This window comes from Capra hircus, chromosome 22 (assembly GCF_001704415.2).
Source record: "Capra hircus breed San Clemente chromosome 22, ASM170441v1, whole genome shotgun sequence".
In the NCBI taxonomy this organism is placed as follows: domain Eukaryota; kingdom Metazoa; phylum Chordata; class Mammalia; order Artiodactyla; family Bovidae; genus Capra; species Capra hircus.
Genome location: NC_030829.1, coordinates 16,365,806 through 16,386,693, shown reverse-complemented (window position 1 = coordinate 16,386,693; position 20,888 = coordinate 16,365,806). Strand labels below are relative to the sequence as shown.

Here is a 20,888-nt window from a genome sequence, read left to right as displayed (position 1 = left end):
ATTACATTATTAAAATGTATATTTTAAAAGTATTTTATTATATTTTTAAAAAAGCCATATTTACAGTAACAAAAAAGGCTCCTGAGAACACTTCAAGGAATATAAAAATAATCTATATTAACAAGTTTGCTATCCATACACACTGCGAGTCACTAACTTCACTGGAAGTTTTGAAACCCCTGTATATTGTTGGAGTTTCTGATGCAAGATTCAAAGGAGATTATGGCAGTATAGAAGGCAAAAATTAATCTGGCCAACATCCCTGTTTCCCTGTAAAGCCTCAGTTACAGGCTTTTATTTTAAAAAGGAAAAGGTTTTCCAATATTTGCAGGTGACTTAAAAGGTTTGAAATGGCAGCCTCTAACTGCAGACTGCCAGTTGCCACAGGTATTTACAAATGCAGTGTTCAGAAACTTGAGGGTCAGCCACCCCTCCCCCCCGCCACCCCCACGTACACCATTAATAGGCATGGCTCTTAATTCAGTTCTACTAAGTAGGCATGGGTAGCTCTTACTTTTATAAAAGGGGAAAAAAAAGTCTCCCAACAAGGAAGGCAGTTGATCTGGATCTTTATGGCTCATTCTTTTTCCTTTCTTTTAAAAATAAATTTTCAGCACGCAACTTTTCTGACTCCTGGTAATTTTTAAGGAAAAGAAAAGAAAAAAAATTTAGGCTCTAATTCTTATAGTAAGAAGTATTCTCAGCATTCATTAAGTTTAAATTTCCACTGATAAACTACTTAACAGTAAACAAGAATCTCATGGGTATGATAACCAAATTACGCTTGGACTAGCAAAGGCCAATTTTTTTCTAAGCAGTTAAGTGTTTCAATAATTAAACTTTAATTAAATAATCATTTTAAAATCAGAATGAGCTTATTTAGAACAATCAGGTGTTTACCTCAGTAAGCCTGACATTTTCCTTCTTCAACCGCACTACGTACTGGATCTTCTGATGGAGATTTTGGTGACCCACCAACTTTCCATTCTCCTCGGCCAGACACTCCACCTGTTTCCTTAACATTTCCATCTCCTGTAGGGAAATCAATCCGGGGAAGGTAAAAATGACCTGCTTTGAATTTTTCATTTAAAATAACAGTACTAAAAAAAATATATAAAATAACATAACATAACATAACATAACATTACTGCATGCCTTCCAGGAGAAGAGGGAGGGAGAGACAGAGCCCAGGCTCCCAGCTTTCGTGACCACACATCTCTACATGCTCTGAGCAACTCTCAACTACAGGGTGCCCAATCGCAGCCAGCATCCTTATGCTGATCGGCTCTGTTCATAAAAACCAACACAGAAATGCACCTGGCATGTTCTCTCTTTTTCTTCATACAGCTCTTCCAACTTTGATCTCAGTTGTTGCTTTTCTTGGAATGCTTTAGACTCCAACATTCTGACTCGTTCGACTTCCTCAGTCATCGTCACGTATTCAGTCTCTTTGTTCTGAAGGGTGCTCTGGAGCTGCTCCAGGCTGTAATGGGAACTATCGAGTTATAATATTCCGAAGGGACACAAGTGTAAGACAGTACTCAAATCAGACATTTGTCACCCAAGCCCAGGAGTTTGATTTGAAAGTATCACTAATATTCAGTCTTCCCCTTCTGATAGAACAGGAAGATAGCAATATAAGCTTTTTTTTTTTAATGCTTGCTTACTCCAAACTTACATTTTGCAAAGTTCCATAATCCATTTTTTTATACAATAAAAAGTTAGAATGCAGATTTTTAGATGTAGCCCTTGGAGGAAACTGTTATTTAAGTATTATTAGAGTCTGCAAGATTTATTCAGTGCCCCTTAGAGTAATCATTTCTGATTTCAAAAAGTGGTTCTCAGACGATGGGAGAGTAGTCATTTCTTAAAGGATATGCACTTTATGCAACTATCACTTGCAAATAAACATTAAAAAGAAGGGTTACCCATGGACAGACCTAGAAATTGTCATACTGAGTGAAATAAGCCCGACAGAGAAAGATCAGTAACCTATGATATTGCTTATATGTGGAATCTAAAAAATAAAAATAAAAATTTATACAAATGAACTTACTTATAAAACAGAAACAGACTGATAGACTTGAAGAATGAACTTATGGTTACCAGGGGGAAAGGGTGGCAAGAGAGAAATAGACAGGGAGTGTGGGATGGACATGTATACACCACTGTATTTAAAATAGGTAACCAAGAAGGGCCTACAGTATAGCATAGGAACTCTGCTCAATGTTGTGTAATAATCTAAATGGGAAAAGAATTGGAAAAAGAACAGAAACATGTATAACTGAATCACTTTACTGTACACTTGAAACTAACATAACATTGTTAATCAACTATACTCCAATATAAAGAAAAAAGTTGAAGAAAAAGTGTTCAAAACAACTAAGTGTTCAAAAGGGAAAGAAAAAAGGATTACCAAAAAATTATACAGAATTTCACAAAACTAACTTAATCCTATAACCTTCCCAAAGAAACAAATACTTTTTATTTGTTTTACAATGCATATGGAATACAACACTGATAATTTAAATGACGTAATACACAGAATATATCATTTAAAGCCAACAATTCCTAGGGCAGTGGTTTCAGACTACATTCCGTGGAAACTCAGGAGGACAGTGTGGGGCTGGCACTGATGCTTTCCTAATTCACCTGGAGCTGTTCTGCATTTGCCTTATGAATTTTGCTTTTGTTTGATGAAAAGGCTTTGTGGCATGACAGACACTACAGTTTCCTACCCATTTAATTTTTATAAAAACTCAGTTTGGGAGAAGAAAGGCAGAGGACAAGCACACCCAGTTCCCGAAAACTAGTAAATAATAACCGGTCTGAGCTGAGTGTGGTTATCTCTACGCCACTGCCAGATACTGGTTTTCTCAATTTGCCCTGCAGGCATACTAATTTTGGCTAAGGAGACAAAATCTTGAGCTCTCCTGTGAGTATTTTTCCCCTGGTAAAGTCCTTTTGAACCCACCACACTGTAAACTGTGATCCTCCTGTGTATGTTGTTTGGAGCTGCAGCAGCCATCTTGCAGCCAAGAGGTCACAAGCAAGGGTACCAAACACAGAAGAACGGAAAGAATCAACGATGGCATTACTGAGCCAGTGCAACTCCAGAAACACTGCCTACACCACTGTTGGCTTGGTATTCAGTTCTTTGTTGCTTTTTAAAAACATCTCAACAAAAGAGACCATAGCAAAAATCAACAAAGCCAAAAGCTGGTTCTTTGAAAGGATAAATAAAATTGACAAACCATTAGCCAGACTCATCAAGAAGCAAAGAGAGAAAAATCAAATCAATAAAATTAGAAATGAAAATGGAGAGATCACAACAGACAACACAGAAATACAAAGGATCATAAGAGACTACTATCAGCAATTGTATGCCAATAAAATGGACAACGTGGAAGAAATGGACAAATTCTTAGAAAAGTACAATTTTCCAAAACTGAACCAGGAAGAAATAGAAAATCTTAACAGACCCATCACAAGCACGGAAATTGAAACTGTAATCAGAAATCTTCCAGCAAACAAAAGCCCAGGTCCAGACGGCTTCACAGCTGAATTCTACCAAAAATTTCGAGAAGAGCTAACACCTATCCTCCTCAAACTCTTCCAGAAAATTGCAGAGGAAGGTAAACTTCCAAACTCATTCTATGAGGCCACCATCACCCTAATACCAAAACCTGACAAAGATGTCACAAAAAAAGAAAACTACAGGCCAATATCACTGATGAACATAGATGCAAAAATCCTCAACAAAATTCTAGCAATCAGAATCCAACAACACATTAAAAAGATCATACACCATGACCAAGTGAGCTTTATCCCAGGGATGCAAGGATTCTTCAATATCCACAAATCAATCAATGTAATTCACCACATTAACAAACTGAAAAATAAAAACCATATGATTATCTCAATAGATGCAGAGAAGGCCTTTGACAAAATTCAACATCCATTTATGATAAAAACTCTCCAGAAAGCAGGAATAGAAGGAACATACCTCAACATAATAAAAACTATCTATGACAAACCCACAGCAAACATTATCCTCAATGGTGAAAAATTGAAAGCATTTCCGCTAAAGTCAGGAACAAGACAAGGGTGTCCACTTTCACCGCTACTATTCAACATAGTTCTGGAAGTTTTGGCCACAGCAATTAGAGCAGAAAAAGAAATAAAAGGAATCCAAATTGGAAAAGAAGAAGTAAAACTCTCACTGTTTGCAGATGACATGATCCTCTACGTGGAAAACCCTAAAGACTCCACCAGAAAATTACTAGAGCTAATCAATGAATATAGTAAAGTTGCAGGATATAAAATCAACACACAGAAATCCCTTGCATTCCTATACACGAATAATGAGAAAGTAGAAAAAGAAATTAAGGAAACAATTCCATTCACCATTGCAACGAAAAGAATAAAATACTTAGGAATATATCTACCTAAAGAAACTAAAGACCTATATATAGAAAACTATAAAACACTGATGAAAGAAATCAAAGAGGACACTAATAGATGGAGAAATATACCATGTTCATGGATCAGAAGAATCAATAGAGTGAAAATGAGTATACTACCCAAAGCAATTTACAAATTCAATGCAATCCCTATCAAGCTACCAGCAACATTTTTCACAGAACTAGAACAAATAATTTCAAGATTTGTATGGAAATACAAAAAACCTCGAATAGCCAAAGCAATCTTGAGAAAGAAGAATGGAACTGGAGGAATCAACTTGCCTGACTTCAGGCTCTACTACAAAGCCACAGTCATCAAAACAGTATGGTACTCGCACAAAGACAGAAATATAGATCAATGGAACAAAATAGAAAGCCCAGAGATAAATCCACACACATATGGACACCTTATCTTTGACAAAGGAGGCAAGAATATACAATGGAGTAAAGACAATCTCTTTAACAAGTGGTGCTGGGAAAACTGGTCAACCACTTGTAAAAGAATGAAACTAGATCACTTTCTAACACCACACACAAAAATAAACTCAAAATGGATTAAAGATCTAAATGTAAGACCAGAAACTATAAAACTCCTAGAGGAGAACATAGGCAAAACACTCTCAGACATAAATCACAGCAGGATCCTCTATGATCCACCTCCCAGAATTCTGGAAATGAAAGCAAAAATAAACAAATGGGATCTAATTAAAATTAAAAGCTTCTGCACAACAAAGGAAAATATAAGCAAGGTGAAAAGACAGCCTTCTGAATGGGAGAAAATAATAGCAAATGAAGCAACTGACAAACAACTAATCTCAAAAATATACAAGCAACTTATGCAGCTCAATTCCAGAAAAATAAACGACCCAATCAAAAAATGGGCCAAAGAACTAAATAGACATTTCTCCAAAGAAGACATACGGATGGCTAAGAAACACATGAAAAGATGCTCAACATCACTCATTATCAGAGAAATGCAAATCAAAACCACAATGAGGTACCACTTTACACCAGTCAGAATGGCTGCGATCCAAAAATCTGCAAGCAATAAATGCTGGAGAGGGTGTGGAGAAAAGGGAATCCTCCTACACTGTTGGTGGGAATGCAAACTAGTACAGCCACTATGGAGAACAGTGTGGAGATTCCTTAAAAAATTGCAAACAGAACTACCTTATGACCCAGCAATCCCACTGCTGGGCATACACACCGAGGAAACCAGAGTTGAAAGAGACACATGTACCCCAATGTTCATCGCAGCACTGTTTATAATAGCCAGGACATGGAAACAACCTAGATGTCCATCAGCAGATGAATGGATAGGAAAGCTGTGGTACATATACACAATGGAGTATTACTCAGCCGTTAAAAAGAATTCATTTGAATCAGTTCTGATGAGATGGATGAAACGAGCCCATTATACAGAGTGAAGTAAGCCAGAAAGAAAAACACCAATACAGTATACTAACACATATATATGGAATTTAGAAAGATGGCAATGACAACCCTGTATGCAAGACAGGAAAAAAGACACAGCTGTGTATAACGGACTTTTGGACTCAGAGGGAAAGGGAGAGGGTGGGATGATTTGGGAGAATGGCATTCTAACATGTATACTATCATGTAAGAATTGAATCTCCAGTCTATGTCTGACTCAGGATACAGCATGCTTGGGGCTGGTGCATGGGGATGACCCAGAGAGATGTTATGGGGAGGGAGGTGGGAGAAGGGTTCATGTTTGGGAACACATGTAAGAATTTAAGATTTTAAAATTAAAAAAAAAAAATAATAATAATAATAATAATGAAAAAATAAAAACATCTCAGTTGGGACTGATAAAACTGTGTGTGCCATTTTCTGAAGACTGAGTCCCTTGCCACAGTTTGGGCTCCTATAGTTCCAGGGACAGTGTATCACTCGAGATTCCTGGTTACTAGATCATGAAATAAATTACATATCAGCTTAGATGCTTTCATTCTTTTTAACTAGAAGGTCTCAATTGGGTATTATTTCTAAAATAGCTACACTTCTACAAACTATACAGCTGGATTATCATAGAGCCAGTAAGTGATCCAGAGTGCTGTCCTAGCCCTGCAACGGACTGGCTGGGAACCAGTTGCCAAACTGCTCATATGTAGATAAAAGAGTTGAACAAAGCTCCATTCCAAATCTATACTCTGTTAAGTATATGACTCTATGAAGCAAATGACTCAACAACTGAGTAACAAAACTTTAACAAGTTAAGTGGTCTTTGTCAGCTAATCATTAAAAAGAATTTTTGATGAGAAATCACTACGTAAGTTTTGGCGTATTAACTTGAACTAGCTTAAATAATTGAATAAAAATATTCTAACAAAACTTCTTCCATTGCCATTTAGTTACTATGTGAATAAGATTTCTCAACATTTATATAAATAGATAAAAAAAAGTAGGACTAGAACTGATAGTGAATACTGTCTGATTCCAAAATTAAGTGTAACAGAATGAGCTAAATAAAGAAAAAGCATTAAGATAAAATTCATTCAGTGATGAAGTTCCAAGAAAATTTTACCAGTATAATAATTACTTGTAAAAATTTACAATAAATTCAGGATACTTTAATAATTATAATGAATACCCAATCCATAAAAAATATAATACTCAGAACCATATGAATATGATCCACTTTTACAAATTACTTATAATTTCCATACATATTTTCATTGCTAAGTTATATGACTGGGCCATCAACTAAAAGTTTTCCAAACACTATATTAAATTAGCATATAATTCTGCATGGGAACAGAATGGAAATAATTTCAAAGGAAAAAGGAACAATGTAAAATTACAGATTCAGGAATTTCTTCATGTATTTTTTAAATGGAGAGAAAGTATCAAATAATTTGGATAACTTTAAAAAGAAATCAGCAAGAGCTTTATTTCTAAATATCATTATTTTCTGTGCTCAAACTTCTATCCTTTGCAATAATTTAAACTTACAATGAAAAATTTTAAAGTCAACTCCAAAACTGTGCAAGACGGTACATGGTATTTCAAATGTTGGAGAACCTCTGTTCCTGATGAGATTTATTCTATTCAGAGCACACAGTAGCTTTCTAATGTTTCATCACTTTGTTAGTACCAACTGGTTTATTTATTTTGAACTTGATTAAAAAAATACCCTTTATTATGTTTAGCAAAGAATGAGGCAGTCTATTGACTATGCCAAAGCCTTTGATTGTGTGGATCACAATAAACTGTGGAAAATTCTGAAAGAGATGGGAATACCAGACCTCCTGACCTGTCTCCTGAGAAACCTATATGCAGGTCAGGAAGCAACAGTTAGAACTGGACATGGAACAACAGACTGGTTCCAAATAGGAAAAGGAGTACATATCAAGACTGTATATTGTCACCCTGCTTATTTAACTTATATGTAGAGTACATCATGAGAAACGCCAGGCTGGAAGAAGCACAAGCTGGAATTAAGATTGCCAGGAGAAATATAAATAACCTCAGATATGCAGATGACACCACCCTTATGGCAGAAAAAGAGGAACTAAAAAGCCTCTTGATGAAAGTGAAAGTGGAGAGTGAAAAAGTTGGCTTAAAGCTCAACATTCAGAAAACGAAGATCATGGCATCTGGTCCCATCACTTCATGGGTAATAGATGGGGAAACAGCGGAAACAGTGCCAGACTATTTTGGGGGGCTCCAAAATCACTGCAGATGGTGATTGCAGCCATAAAATTAAAAGATGCTTACTCCTTGGAAGGAAAGTCATGACCAACCTAGATAGCATATTGAAAAGCAGAGACATTACTTTGCCAACAAAGGTCTGTCTAGTCAAGGCTATGGTTTCTCTGGTAGTCATGTATGGATGTGAGAGTTGGACTGTGAAGAAAGCTGAGCACCAAAGAATTGATGCTTTTGAACTGTGGTGTTGGAGAAGACTCTTGAGAGTCCCTTGGACTGCAAGGAGATCCAACCAGTCCATTCTGAAAGGAACACCCACGAGATCAGCCCTGGGTGTTCATTGGAAGGACTGATGCTAAAGCTGAAACTCCAATACTTTGGCCACCTCATGCGAAGAGTTGACTCATTGGAGAAGACCCTGATGCTGGGAGGGATTGGGGGCAAGAGAAGGGGACGACAGAGGATGAGATGGCTGGATGGCATCACCGACTCGATGGACATGAGTTTGAGTGAACTCCGGGAGTTGGTGATGGACGAGGAGGCCTAGCGTGCTGCAGTTCATGGGGTTGCAAAGAGTCGGACACGACTGAGCAACTGAACTGAACTGAGGCAGTTTATAAGATTACATAAGTTAAAAGATGAAACTGTATGAATAAAATAAAATTATGTCCATAGAGAACATATAAAGAGACCCAAAGTCAAGACCAGAAGAATTCAGAGTATCCATCTATGGGTCTGAGAGGGCCTCAGCGGTTTAAATGCAGTGAGAAAGAAATCTGGTCGGTTCTCATTGGTTACACTGTCCAAGAAGCGAAAACCCATCAACTGCCCCAGGGAAACTAAGTTTTCCTGGCACTTACTTCTTTAAGATGCATATATATTTTTAATGGCTTCACATGAGGGACCCCTTTAGCAAGAGGCATTTAAGGCAAGAATTTTGTAACCATCTACTGTGTTCACATACTATGTTCACTATTACAGAAAGGAAAGAATTTTCTTACCTTGTGGTTATAATAATTATTTCTTCCTTTAGAGGAATACTGCTTGGTATTAATAAAGAAAAGGTCAACAACTTGAATTACAAGAGTGTACTTACTCTCCTTTCATTTTCAGCATTTCTTCCACCAATTTATTCTATAAGAGGATTAAAGAAAGAAAAGGAGAAAATGGCTTAAGTTCTTAACATTGCTAAACAAAACACTGAAAGTAACCAGTTCACTCATGTTAATAAAACCATGATAATAACAAAATATTATAATAAAATACTGATAAATGATAAAATAATAATAAAAGCAACATCCTTTTTAATACAATCATACCTCAGTGTTCATAGAATCACTATTTACAATAACCAAGACCTGGAAGCAACCAAATGTCCATGAATAGAGGAATGGATAAAGAAGATATGGTACATAGACAATGGAATATTACTCAGTCATAAAAAAGAATGAAATACTGCCATTTGCAGCAACATGAATGGACCAAGAGATTATCATATTAAGTGAAGTAAGTCAAACAAAGACAAGTATTTTATGGTATCACTTATAGATAGAATCTTAAAAAAATGATACAAATGAGCTTATTTATGAAACAGAAATAGACTTATAGACATAGAAAACAAATCTATGGTTACCAAAAAGGAAAGGGGGAGAAGGATAAATTAGGAATTTGGGATTAGCAGATATAGACTACTATGTGTAAAGCAGATAAACAACAAAGTCCTACTGTATAGTATAGGAACTATATTCAGTATCTTATAATAAAACACAATGGAAAAGAATATGAAAAAGAATACACATATAGATATAACAATCACTTTGCTGTATACCAGCAACTAACACAATGCTGTAAATCAACTATACTTCAAATACAAAAAAAATGGGGGGAATATCCCTTTCCATAATCCCAAATACACACATGTACTGTGCCCTTTAATGCTTCAAATAGGATACTTGCTTCTAAATGGAGAACTCTATGTGAACAACAGGCTTACTATTTACGCATGAAGACTACTTCACTCTCAATTTTCAACTATAGCCAAATAATGATGGTAAATATCAAACTTAAGTGGGAATACAAAAAAGGCAAAATTTCAATAATAAAATGATTTCTAAAATATATAACCATGAACATTAACTATAAAAGCATGTCTCAGACAAGGAAAACAACTATTATGTAAAAAAAAAATCATACTTTAGCAAGTCTTTCTTTGATCACTTCTTCTTGTTCATTCTTCAGCTGTTGACTGTCTGAATGATTCTGTTTGCTGCATAGATTAGGAAGGGAGGATGGGAAACCACTGTCAAATTTATTCAAGTATCAATTTCACATCTACTACACATACAACAATGCCAAGGTGTGTGGTATTTGAATGCAGGAATCTGACTGCTCCAATAAAACATCAGTTATCAAACAGGCTAACCCCTGGGCTGTAACTTTTTTCTAATCTTTCATGAAGGAGGTTCTGTATGGCTCCTCATATAAGGAACACAAGGCTATGAAGTATTTTAAATTGTGGTTTTATAAATGATCTGAAAATGTTCTGTGTTTCATGCTTAAACTAACTCTTGATAAAAGACAGTATACGATGTACAATGCTTTTCTTTAATATGCCTGGACATGGGGGTGGAGCATATGGAAACTAGGTGAGCAGACTATGAGCCACCTACATCAGATTCAGTCAGAAGGGGAAGGTAAATCCCTAGAAGAGGACGCTTAACAAAATGACCAACTCCTTTGCTCACTAAAACTTAAAAGAAACATCTAGGAGGAACTCCCTGGTGGTCCAGTAGTTAGGACTGTGCTTTCAGTGCTAAAGACTCAGGTTTAGCCCAATATCACACGACTTTCAAGCAACAGAGAGGACATAGCCCGGTTGTGGCTGCCCCTGACAAGATGCTGGGCCATTAGCAGATACAACTAGAAAACTGCCTGAGTCAAAACCAACACACACACACACACACACACACACACACACACACACACACACACACACACCCCTACCCAGACCTAAGAGAACACCCCTCTATAAAGTTCTTCCCAGAAGCTTTCTCTCCACTGGAAGCCATCAAGCAAAACCAAGGAAATTCTTTTTCTGCAGGCAGAACCTTGATCCTTGTCTTGTTGATGTATATGCTCCCCGAGCTCCAACCCCTCTTTCAGATACAAGTAGACAGTTTGGTTCAACTATTTATTTCACACATTTGAAATTAATTTCAACAGCTCTACAGCAATAAAAAGGTCATCAGGGTCAGCAAGATCATGATGACCTTCTCCATCTCTGGAAAACCCCCTCATTAGACCTGATGGAGAAGCAACTGATGAAGCACCTCCTGGATCATCGAGAAACATCACACATGCTGTGAAACCTACTCCGACTTCATTCACTCAGCAGGGCCCAGGCAGGCCAAGATCCAGCCCACAGAGTTCCTGAGGCTCTTTCTTACCTGCTGTCCTTCTGCCTTTTGATATCGTCCAGTTGACCTTGCAGGAGCCAGTTTTTCTCTCTCAACTGCTCAGCCTCCAGGCGTAGGTTTTCCATTTCACACAACTGCTCCTAAAAACATCAGATCAGGTCTTTTCAGAAAACGCATGACAGCAGGCATGATTTTGCTCCCCAGGCCATATTAAGACATATTAAACATATTCTGTTTCAAGTTCCCTCCACGCATTGAACACTGTTCTGCATATCACTGGATTAAAAAGGAGACGATAAGAAGCTCTTGGGGGCTCGGAATGTGATTGATTTTCACACCCGTATTGTCTTAAACATAGTCCTTTATCAATATCACATAAATCAGACTTCCCTAGTGGGCCAGTGGTTAAGACTCTGTGCTTCCATTGCAGGGGGCATGGATTTGATCCCTGATCAAGGAATAAGGATCCCACATGCCATGGGGCAACTAAGCCTGTGAGCCACCACAACTAAACATAAGGACTCTGGAGCCTGCAAGACACAACAAAAGATTGCACATGCTGCAAGGAAGATCTTGTGTGTGGCACCAAAAAAAAAAAAAAAATCACATTAAAATTAAAATTCATCAAAATTCCTTTATGAAAAAAGAGGAACAAAACTTACCTACTTTGGTAAATATTCTATTTGATTCTATTTCATAGATTCTAATTTTTTAAAAAACTGATGTGCCACAGCCTCAAAATACTTCACTATATTCTAACTTGAAAATCGTGAGCACAACCACCCAGAAGAAATAAATACTTGTCTGTAAGGAGTGTTCTTTTTTATTTGTCTATTTTTGGCTGCCCTGGGTCTTCATTGCTAAGCAAGGGCTTTCTCTAGTTGTGGCAAACAGAAGCTAATCCCTAGTTGCAGTGCCTGGGCTTTTCATGGTGGAAGTTTCTCTTGTTGCAGAGCATGGGCTCGAGGTCGCATGGACTCAGCAGTTGCAGTGCGTGGGCTTAGCTGCTCCGCAGCATGTGGGATCTTCCCAGACCAGGGATCCCACTTGTGTGCCCTTCACTGGCAGGGGGATTCCTAACCACTGGACTACCAGGTTAAATCCTGGAGCAACCATTTCGATTTACTTCTGCTTATCTATTTTTTTATTTCTTTTAACCTGACCCAATTTCTTCTAAGTACCAAGATTGTATCAATCTGGGTAATAAAAACGATCCCCTCTATCCTATTTGTATAGTAAGGTAATTTTGTTCTAAAACAAATACTCACTGCAGAGCGATGAGCTCACAGACGATCTTCTATGGAGCATCACACCCTCCCTACCCGCCGCCCCCCACACCCACACTACACTTACCCAGGCACTCCTTCACATACCTTCCAGCCCTAACATCGTCCTAAACACACTCTCCCACAAACAAAAACCATACTCTCCACAAGCGAGGTGAAAAACCTTAGAAGGAAGTTTAAAGAAATGGCAAACAAGAGAAATGCACTTTTTCACTATCACAGACAAAAGCAAATCTCTCTAATATATAAAGAACGCCTGTAGCTCATTAAGAAAAAGTTCAACAACAGAGAAATGGGTGAAGGATATAGCTCATAGAAACAAAAAACCGAAAGATGCTCAGTCTGACTCCTAATAATAAAAGCACAAATTAAAAAATATGAGATAATGTGTTCCAGCTATTAACTGGCAAAGATCTGAAAGTTTCACAGCACTGTCATGAGAGTAGCTGGTGCAGCCTGTATGATATGACACCATCACAAGGCAAAAAAAAAAAAAAGGGACAGGGAGACTGTGTTTAAACACCTGGCTACAGATGCATTGAAAAGCTCTCAGAAACTGACTACACCCAGAGCCTTCAGGGACAGCAAACCAGGTAGCTTGGAGCTGGGCTGAGAGGAAAACTTTTCTGCATGTTACACTTCAGTTTTGTTTCTTTTGAATTGTGGATCCTCAGTCACCATGAAAGACACTGCTTATTTTGCAACATTAAATTCATTGAAAAAAATTTACCCAGTTACCTTTATCCTGAGAATCTCAGCATTTTTGACTTCTCTCTCTTCATTGAGTTTTGTTATAAGGTGTTGCAAAGAAATCTTAGAGGCTCTCCAATCTTCTATCTCTTGTTCTTGCGTTTCCAGGAGTTTTGCCAAATGTGTTTGAAAATGTGGTGGTGTTTTAGGGCTCTAAAATAAAATCAAATTTCACCCAAATACCCGATGAAGTAGTTACAAAGATTTCATTGGTAAATGAAAGATGGTAAATGTATATGCCACCCATGAAGAAAATACACAGGCCACACATAGTTTGTTATCCTAATTCTTGTCCAAGTAAAACAAATAAAACACTGGTACCTTTCCATCAAAAACAAAAAAAACAGAGAAGGTGTTTGTGACAATCTTTTTCTGTAAAGTTAGTCTTAGCAATTTTCAGCTTTCATCGTTCACAAAATCGCTTATTCCTCCTGAAATGCACTCTTGTTTATGACAAGTACCTGGGGATAATTGGCAGCAGAATCCATCACATGTTCTAGTTGCCTCATTTTGAAGTTATATTCATTCTTCTTCTGTTCTACTTCCTCTTTCTTTTGGTTTAGCTGGGGAAAATTGAACAGGAGGTTACAAATTGGACAATAACACGGGGACATGATCCAATTAGAATAGACAATCTTCCCTGGGCATGTGGAAATGGACTACTTAAGTTATTTTTTTCATGACCTGTTTGATAATTTGAAATTATTTCCACTTTAAAAGAAACTTTCTTTTTAAGCTTCACAAGTAATCACATGGTCATCTGAGGAAAATTACAAAATATAAAACCACAATAGCCAAAAATGAGGATGGAAGTCTGCCATAACCTTTTGCCACAGTAGTCAGAACTTGCTGGCATGTGTCAAGGGTCAAGGGTGGGTAGGAGGACAGCCATGCAAGTCTGAACACAAAGAAGCAACCTGTTAAGAGCCCACCTACACACCCTGCTAGCCTGCTTTTCTGAATGTGGAGAATTACCCAAGGTGGTGACCTCATGAGCTCAACCACCATGCAGCCCTGCTTCCCCCGCCGCCATGCCCATCCTGGGTAATGCTCCCCCTGCATCTCACCTCGTGCTGAAGTTCCTGGATGAGGCCATCCTTCCTGGTCAGCTCCTCCTGGGCCGACTGCAGAAGCCCTGAGTGCTTTTTCGAGGCCTCGGTGAGCATGTTCAGCTGCTCAGTGGCGTGAGCCAGATCCTCGCAGAGCATGTCCCTCTGTTAGGGGACAAGGCCCACGGAAGAAGACCCTCTTAATTGTGCCGCTCCAGTATCAATTTACAAATCATTACTATGCAGGATTTTTAAAGTGCTAGGAAAGTGAGAACTTTTTTTTTGGCTTGTATGCTAATCCATTATAAGACAAACCAAGCAGTTAATATTTAAGTCATCAGGTCTAGAGATCAATATTACAGTAAATTCATTTAAGTACCCAGATTGAAGTCTCACTGCTCTCTGCTCCTCTCTCCCCTCACCCCCAAGTAATCAAAGCTGATCTCTCTTGCCTTGGGAGGACTCCAGGCACTGGTCTCTAGTTTACCTGTTGTCTCTCCAATAGATTCTATACATGGGGAAATAAACAGTTATAAAGACAAGTACCCCTCAGCTAACTGTGTTAGAGCATCACAGGCCATCAAAGTTTCAGGGGAGCAGCTTGATAGAAAATGGCAGAGAGAATTAGAAGTCCCAGAGGTTGCATGCACAATTCCTATGTCCACAGTGTATGTAATCTCTACCAAATTAGAGCAGAATCTGTTCCACCTAACTTTCCAAATGTGCATGTATGAAAGTTAAAGTGGTACTTGCTCAGCTGTGTCCAACTCTTTGAGACCCCTGGACTGTAGTCTGCTAGACTCCTCTGTCCATGGGATTCTCCAGGCAAGACTACTGGAGTGGTTAACCATTCCCTTCTGCAGTGGATCTTCCCAACCCAGAGATCAAACCTGGGTCTCCCACATTGCAGGTGGATTCTTTACTGTCTGAGCCACCAGGGAAGCCCTGTGCATGTATATGTGTGTGTATAATAGTGTATATTACATACACATTAAACATACAATATTACATATACATCATAGTATGCACACATATACTTGATAGATCACAATATCTCCCCATATACTTATTTTTATGACAGTAAGTTCCCTACCTATGAACCTTCCAGTTGTGACCAGTCAAAGGTGCAGATGCATATTTGCACGTCCAATCATGGAAGTTAGTTCAGGCGTCGGGCATGCGTTGTCACGTGTGCATCCTCTGCAAGTGGTTGTGCTTTTGTGCACTTCACTGTAAACTACTGTATATAGTAGCAGTAGTACCGTATCGTTACTTCAAGCCCAGGATGTCCAGAAGCAAGTGTAAAGGCAGGAGTGATGCTCATGTGCAACAATTACTGAAGCCCAAACACCCTAGAGCTTGGGCTCTGCAACAGGAGAAGCCACTGCAATGAGAAGCCCAAGCATCGCAACTAGAGAGCAGCCACCATTTGCCGCAACTACAGAAAGCCACGTGCAGCAATAAAGACACAGCACAGCCAAAAAATCTTTGTTGGACTTAAAAATGCACTCTTGAAACGGAACTTGTTCATATGTAGGTGACTTACTGTATATTATTTTCATTGAGTGGGCTCTATTTCATCTTATGGCTGTATCTTTTAACCCTCCACTCAATATTTCAATTGATATGAATTTCTCACTACTATATGCATCTTATTCTCATATCTAGATTATTTTGTGCTGTGCTTAGTCACTCAGTGGTGTCCGACTCTTCGACCCCATGGACTGTACCCCGCCAGGCTCCTCTGCCCATGGTGATTCTCCAGGCAAGAATACTGGAATGGGGTGCCATGCCCCTCTCCAGATCTAGATTATTACTTTAGGCTAAATTTCTAACTGTGCAACTTTGAAGCATATGCAAAAAATTTAAGGCTACATGTTATTACCAGATCACCTCCCAAAAGGCTGAACTTAAACTTCACCAAAAGTTCAAGTAATCCTCTTTCTCTGCATATCTTCAAGTCTTAATATTCACCAGTTACAACATCAACAAATAATTCTTATTTCAATTTGCATTTTGCTGACTTCAGAGCGATTCCTGGGTCACTATAGTTCTCCTTCGGGAAACTACTCTGCCTAAGCTCTTGCATCTCTAGCCACTCACAACTAACTATTCCCCTTGATGGGGATCCTCCACAAACATTCATAACTGCCATGCTTCCCTCCCTAGCAAAGTCCTGTACAAATACTATCTCCTTCTGGAAGCTCTTAGGAATTCTCCAGGCATAACTGCTTCCTTCTCTGGGCTCCCAAGTCTTTTATTACCTCATAACACATCTACCTCTTAAGCTAGACTGTATGCTTCGTGGTAAATAACTGTTTCAATCATTCTTCTATTCCCAAATGCAAAACAAGTACAGGTTGTATGGCAGGAGGGTTCAATAAATACTCGTTGAATTTGTTTCAAGGGTAGCAAGAAAACTATTTGTAAAGCAAGCACAAAGCAGTATACATAGTAGGCTCCATCAAGGTATACAGGACTAGCCAAAAAATATTTCTGGAAGGATATGTGAGGATATTGTTTTATATATTTTGAAGTTTGAACCACACGACAGTACTCCTTAATTTTTAAAAAAATACATTTACATCAACAACAAAACAAAATCTGTTTTAGCTAAAACACAAGAAGCCACTCTGAGGTTAATCAGCCCTTCCTTTGCTCCCTGTTGCTGCCACTGCATCCAAGTAAGGGTAATTTCCATTCTGCTTCCTTTTCAGAAGAGGGTCAGTTACAAGAACTTAGCATGGTGTTAGCACAAATGAATGAAGATAAATCAACTGAACAAAATATAACAAGCTTAGTGTTATCTACCAATTGTGTGACTACCTTAGGGAAAATGGTCCTAATTATGACTTACTCCTTTTAAAAAGTCTTATATTTATTCATGAGTATACACATAAACATATTGACAACTAAAAAAAGCAGAAAGAGCCATGATGTGTTAACATTTACCTCTATGTCCTCAGAGAGTATTCTCAGTTTCAGGGCTTCTTTGAGATCCAGAATCTCCGCTTCCTGTCTGTTAATCAATGCTTTGCTCTCTTCTTTGTCAGCCAAAGCAGAGTTGTATTTGCCCTACAGAAAAGAAAATTATGATACAAGATCTGTCTGCCTTATTATCAGTTTATTTTTAGAGTAATAATACTCTAGTAACTGAAGAATGAGTCTGAGTTCTAAGATGTTGACCAGATTAACACAAATTAGTTTAATAACTACTTGTTGAATGAAGGAATAGAACAGTAAATGTATAAATTCCAAAAGTGGAAAAGTCCTGCAGGTATCAGTGAAAATACATCTGGTTTTGTCATCTTTATCAGAAATCAGTATGGAGCGCAACAAGCTCCCTTTGGAGCAGAGGAATGAGGAACATTAACAAAAAAACTTTACCTTGACCCAAGGCATGGAGGAAGCATCACCATTTATATGCAGAAAAATTAAGCATTTACTTTAGGAAATGATAAAGTCCAATAATAGAAAAACAAACTCATTTTTTAAATCACTGACATTTCTGAACATCACTAAAATATGCTATTTTTTTTTTTAAGCAATTAAGGAACACCACATACCCTTAACCATCAGAGACAACAGCCAATCTGTTTCTGATCTGGTTTGGATCAGCAATTCCCTACTGTGCAGAGAGTGCACTCTTCTCCAGGTCAGTGAGGTCTGAGAAACACTACAAGTGACTTTGCCTTCCTGAGAAGCACACAGCATGTTAGCATACTAAAGGCTCTGCAGGTTCTGCAGATACCCAAGCATGCTGAGCTTTCACCAGTACACAGAACCTTGCTTTTGTGTGAAGCTTTTGTGTCTTGTGCTCAATTTTAATATCTCCTTGGCAAAAGAACTTACATTGATGTCCTCCAGTTCTTGCCTCAGGGTGTCTATTGTTTCTGTTTTCTCAGAGACTGAGGTTCTTAGCTCCTGGATCTGGCCCATAAGGTCAGTTACAACTTCCTAACAAAGACAGAGAGGTATCTTCATACCAAGTGACAGCAAAGAGATCATTCTTTAATGATAAATAGTTTACCTTTCCAAAGAACAACAGAAGTCAATTTTATTTTAGCAGAATATTAGGTATCACATTGCATTATTAATACCATCACATTATATTATCAATTTATATTTTAATGATTTTCTAGTATTTTCATCATTTGCATTGGTTTTATGAATGAGTAAGAGCTGGACATAAAAGGAATGTATATCTAATTAAATGTTCAGGCATACATATTCTAGTTAAAGCCAACACCAGGGATTTGAGTATGAGAAAAGGTTGCATTAATGGCATCTTAGTAAAAGGGGATAGGGATGTGTTTTAGAAACACTGCAGTTGTGACATAACAGTTGGCACTTTAAGTTATGAGGAAAGTTAACTTAAAAGACCTCATTCTCCAGGAACTTTGGAAGATGAGCACAGCCTAAATGCATACAGAAATGCTGGCTACCCATCACCTTGGGAGCAGGAAACCAGAATGTGAAGGCAGCATTTATAAGGAATACACAGGGGGCTATAACCTCAACCTCTACCTACCTTGTCAGCATCTCTAGACTTCTCCAGAGAACTGATTACTTTTTCATTAGCACACAAAGTCTCCTTTAGTTTCTGTACTTTTGCCATCTATGGGGGGAAATTAATATTTTTAGAAAGAGCATTAAATCACAAAGTTAACCATGCACATATATCAAAAGAAAAAAAAGGAGTCGAAATCTGCTTTTTGTATTAAACAGTATACACTAAGGTGTAATATTTGAAAATAAAAAGTTGAGCCAAAAGATAATGATTTTGTGGTCTCCATCAGGAAGCCACCAACAAATTAATATTATAGCCATCTGGGGGTTAGAAAAAAAAGAAGAGCTGAAAAGAATACAACCAACTCCATCGTTGTATTACTAATATTCAATATCTGAAACATGGAACAATTTTTATAACAAAACTATTTAGATATCAGGAATAAAAGTTACAAACTTCAAATTTCATAGTTAAGAGTATAGGATATTTACCTGCTGCTCACACTTGGCCATCTCTTTCTGTTTCTCCTGACGTACAGCTTCAAGTACTTCTAAGATTTCTCTAGAAAACAAGAATTATCTTCTAGTCATGACTCATTCAATGGAAACGGGAACTGAGTCCATTCATGAAAAAGACATTCAATGCAACTGAACTTCCTACACAGTGTTAGGAATTGCATTCCACTTGGATCAGAAATTTGAACTAGTTTCTTCAGTAGTTATTTAACGAGAACCCAGTTTTGTGCCAGGACAGTTTATTTTTCTCCAGAGTACTTAGGACTCCCTAACATAACATCGAGCATATATTTATCACTTATCTCTCATTTAACCTCCTAAGGGTGGGGATATTTTGTTCATGTCTTACCTCTAAATGTCCTGGCATTTACTAGAATAGTGCCTGGCTTGCTGGCTATCACTTAGCATCTGAATGAATGACTAAATGCTAACTGTCTTTCCCAGATAGATAAGAGTCACTACTGCATACCAGGAACTAGAAAAGAATCTGTCTCATAGTCAGAACTCTACAAGTATCTGCTGAATAAACTAACACAAATTCTTCTTACTAGAGTAATTATCCTACTGTTGGCTGAAACGAAGAGACTGAGAGATCACCAAGGAGAAGGACTCTGAGAGAGGGAAGAAAGACAATAGCATTCATCCTAAGGACCAGAAGAATAAAGGAACAGAGAAAGAACAGTAGAAAAGAATAGAAATAACTTCTACTGGTTTATAGTAGCAATAAACCAGTTCCCATCTTCCAATAATAAATACCATGATTTATTTATAGAAGGTCCCAAGTTCTGATCACCACCAATTGCTATTCATTTAAAAAATACTGTAGATAGTTATTAAATGTTTTGAAAAAATTAAGTTTCTCTACATAGCTATTTATACAAAAGAATCTGATATTCATTTTGAAAAAAAAAAAAAAAAACCTAACAGGCTATAGCAATTTAAAAAAAGGCCCCACAAGATAAAGAATGTAGTAGTAAATGATATTCTAGTCAACCATGGGAAAGATAAATAGCACTCACTCACTTAGAACTGTTTTCTTTATCTTCTTCAAATTGTAATAATAATTTGTTATTGCGTTCTTTTTCTGCCTCAAAAAGCTCCATCAAATTCTAAAAGACAATGTTATATTAGATTTTAACGTGTAGTCAACAAACACACGGAATACCTTCCACGTGGTAGCCACAATGGGCCATTACACAAGTCAGGAATAGGTCAAATAGTCATACA

At 37.7% G+C, this 20,888-nt stretch overlaps 1 protein-coding gene across 2 annotated transcripts in view; it reads right to left on the bottom strand.

Annotated features, from left to right (window-relative positions):
• Positions 1-20,888, bottom strand: part of KIF15 (kinesin family member 15) — a 58,768-nt gene continuing 37,880 nt past the window's right edge. For both annotated transcript variants that reach the window (XM_018038442.1, XM_013973464.2), the window contains exons 22-35: positions 20,685-20,770; positions 19,638-19,707; positions 19,168-19,254; positions 18,489-18,593; positions 17,589-17,711; positions 14,655-14,801; positions 14,049-14,150; positions 13,576-13,740; positions 11,582-11,691; positions 10,329-10,401; positions 9,232-9,269; positions 1,318-1,483; positions 901-1,032; positions 1-633 (exon numbers count right to left, since the gene is read on the bottom strand). In XM_018038442.1, coding sequence (XP_017893931.1) covers positions 571-633; positions 901-1,032; positions 1,318-1,483; positions 9,232-9,269; positions 10,329-10,401; positions 11,582-11,691; positions 13,576-13,740; positions 14,049-14,150; positions 14,655-14,801; positions 17,589-17,711; positions 18,489-18,593; positions 19,168-19,254; positions 19,638-19,707; positions 20,685-20,770 — 1,467 coding nt within the window. In that variant the 3' untranslated portion in view covers positions 1-570. The remainder of the gene's footprint in view (positions 634-900; positions 1,033-1,317; positions 1,484-9,231; positions 9,270-10,328; positions 10,402-11,581; positions 11,692-13,575; positions 13,741-14,048; positions 14,151-14,654; positions 14,802-17,588; positions 17,712-18,488; positions 18,594-19,167; positions 19,255-19,637; positions 19,708-20,684; positions 20,771-20,888) is intronic.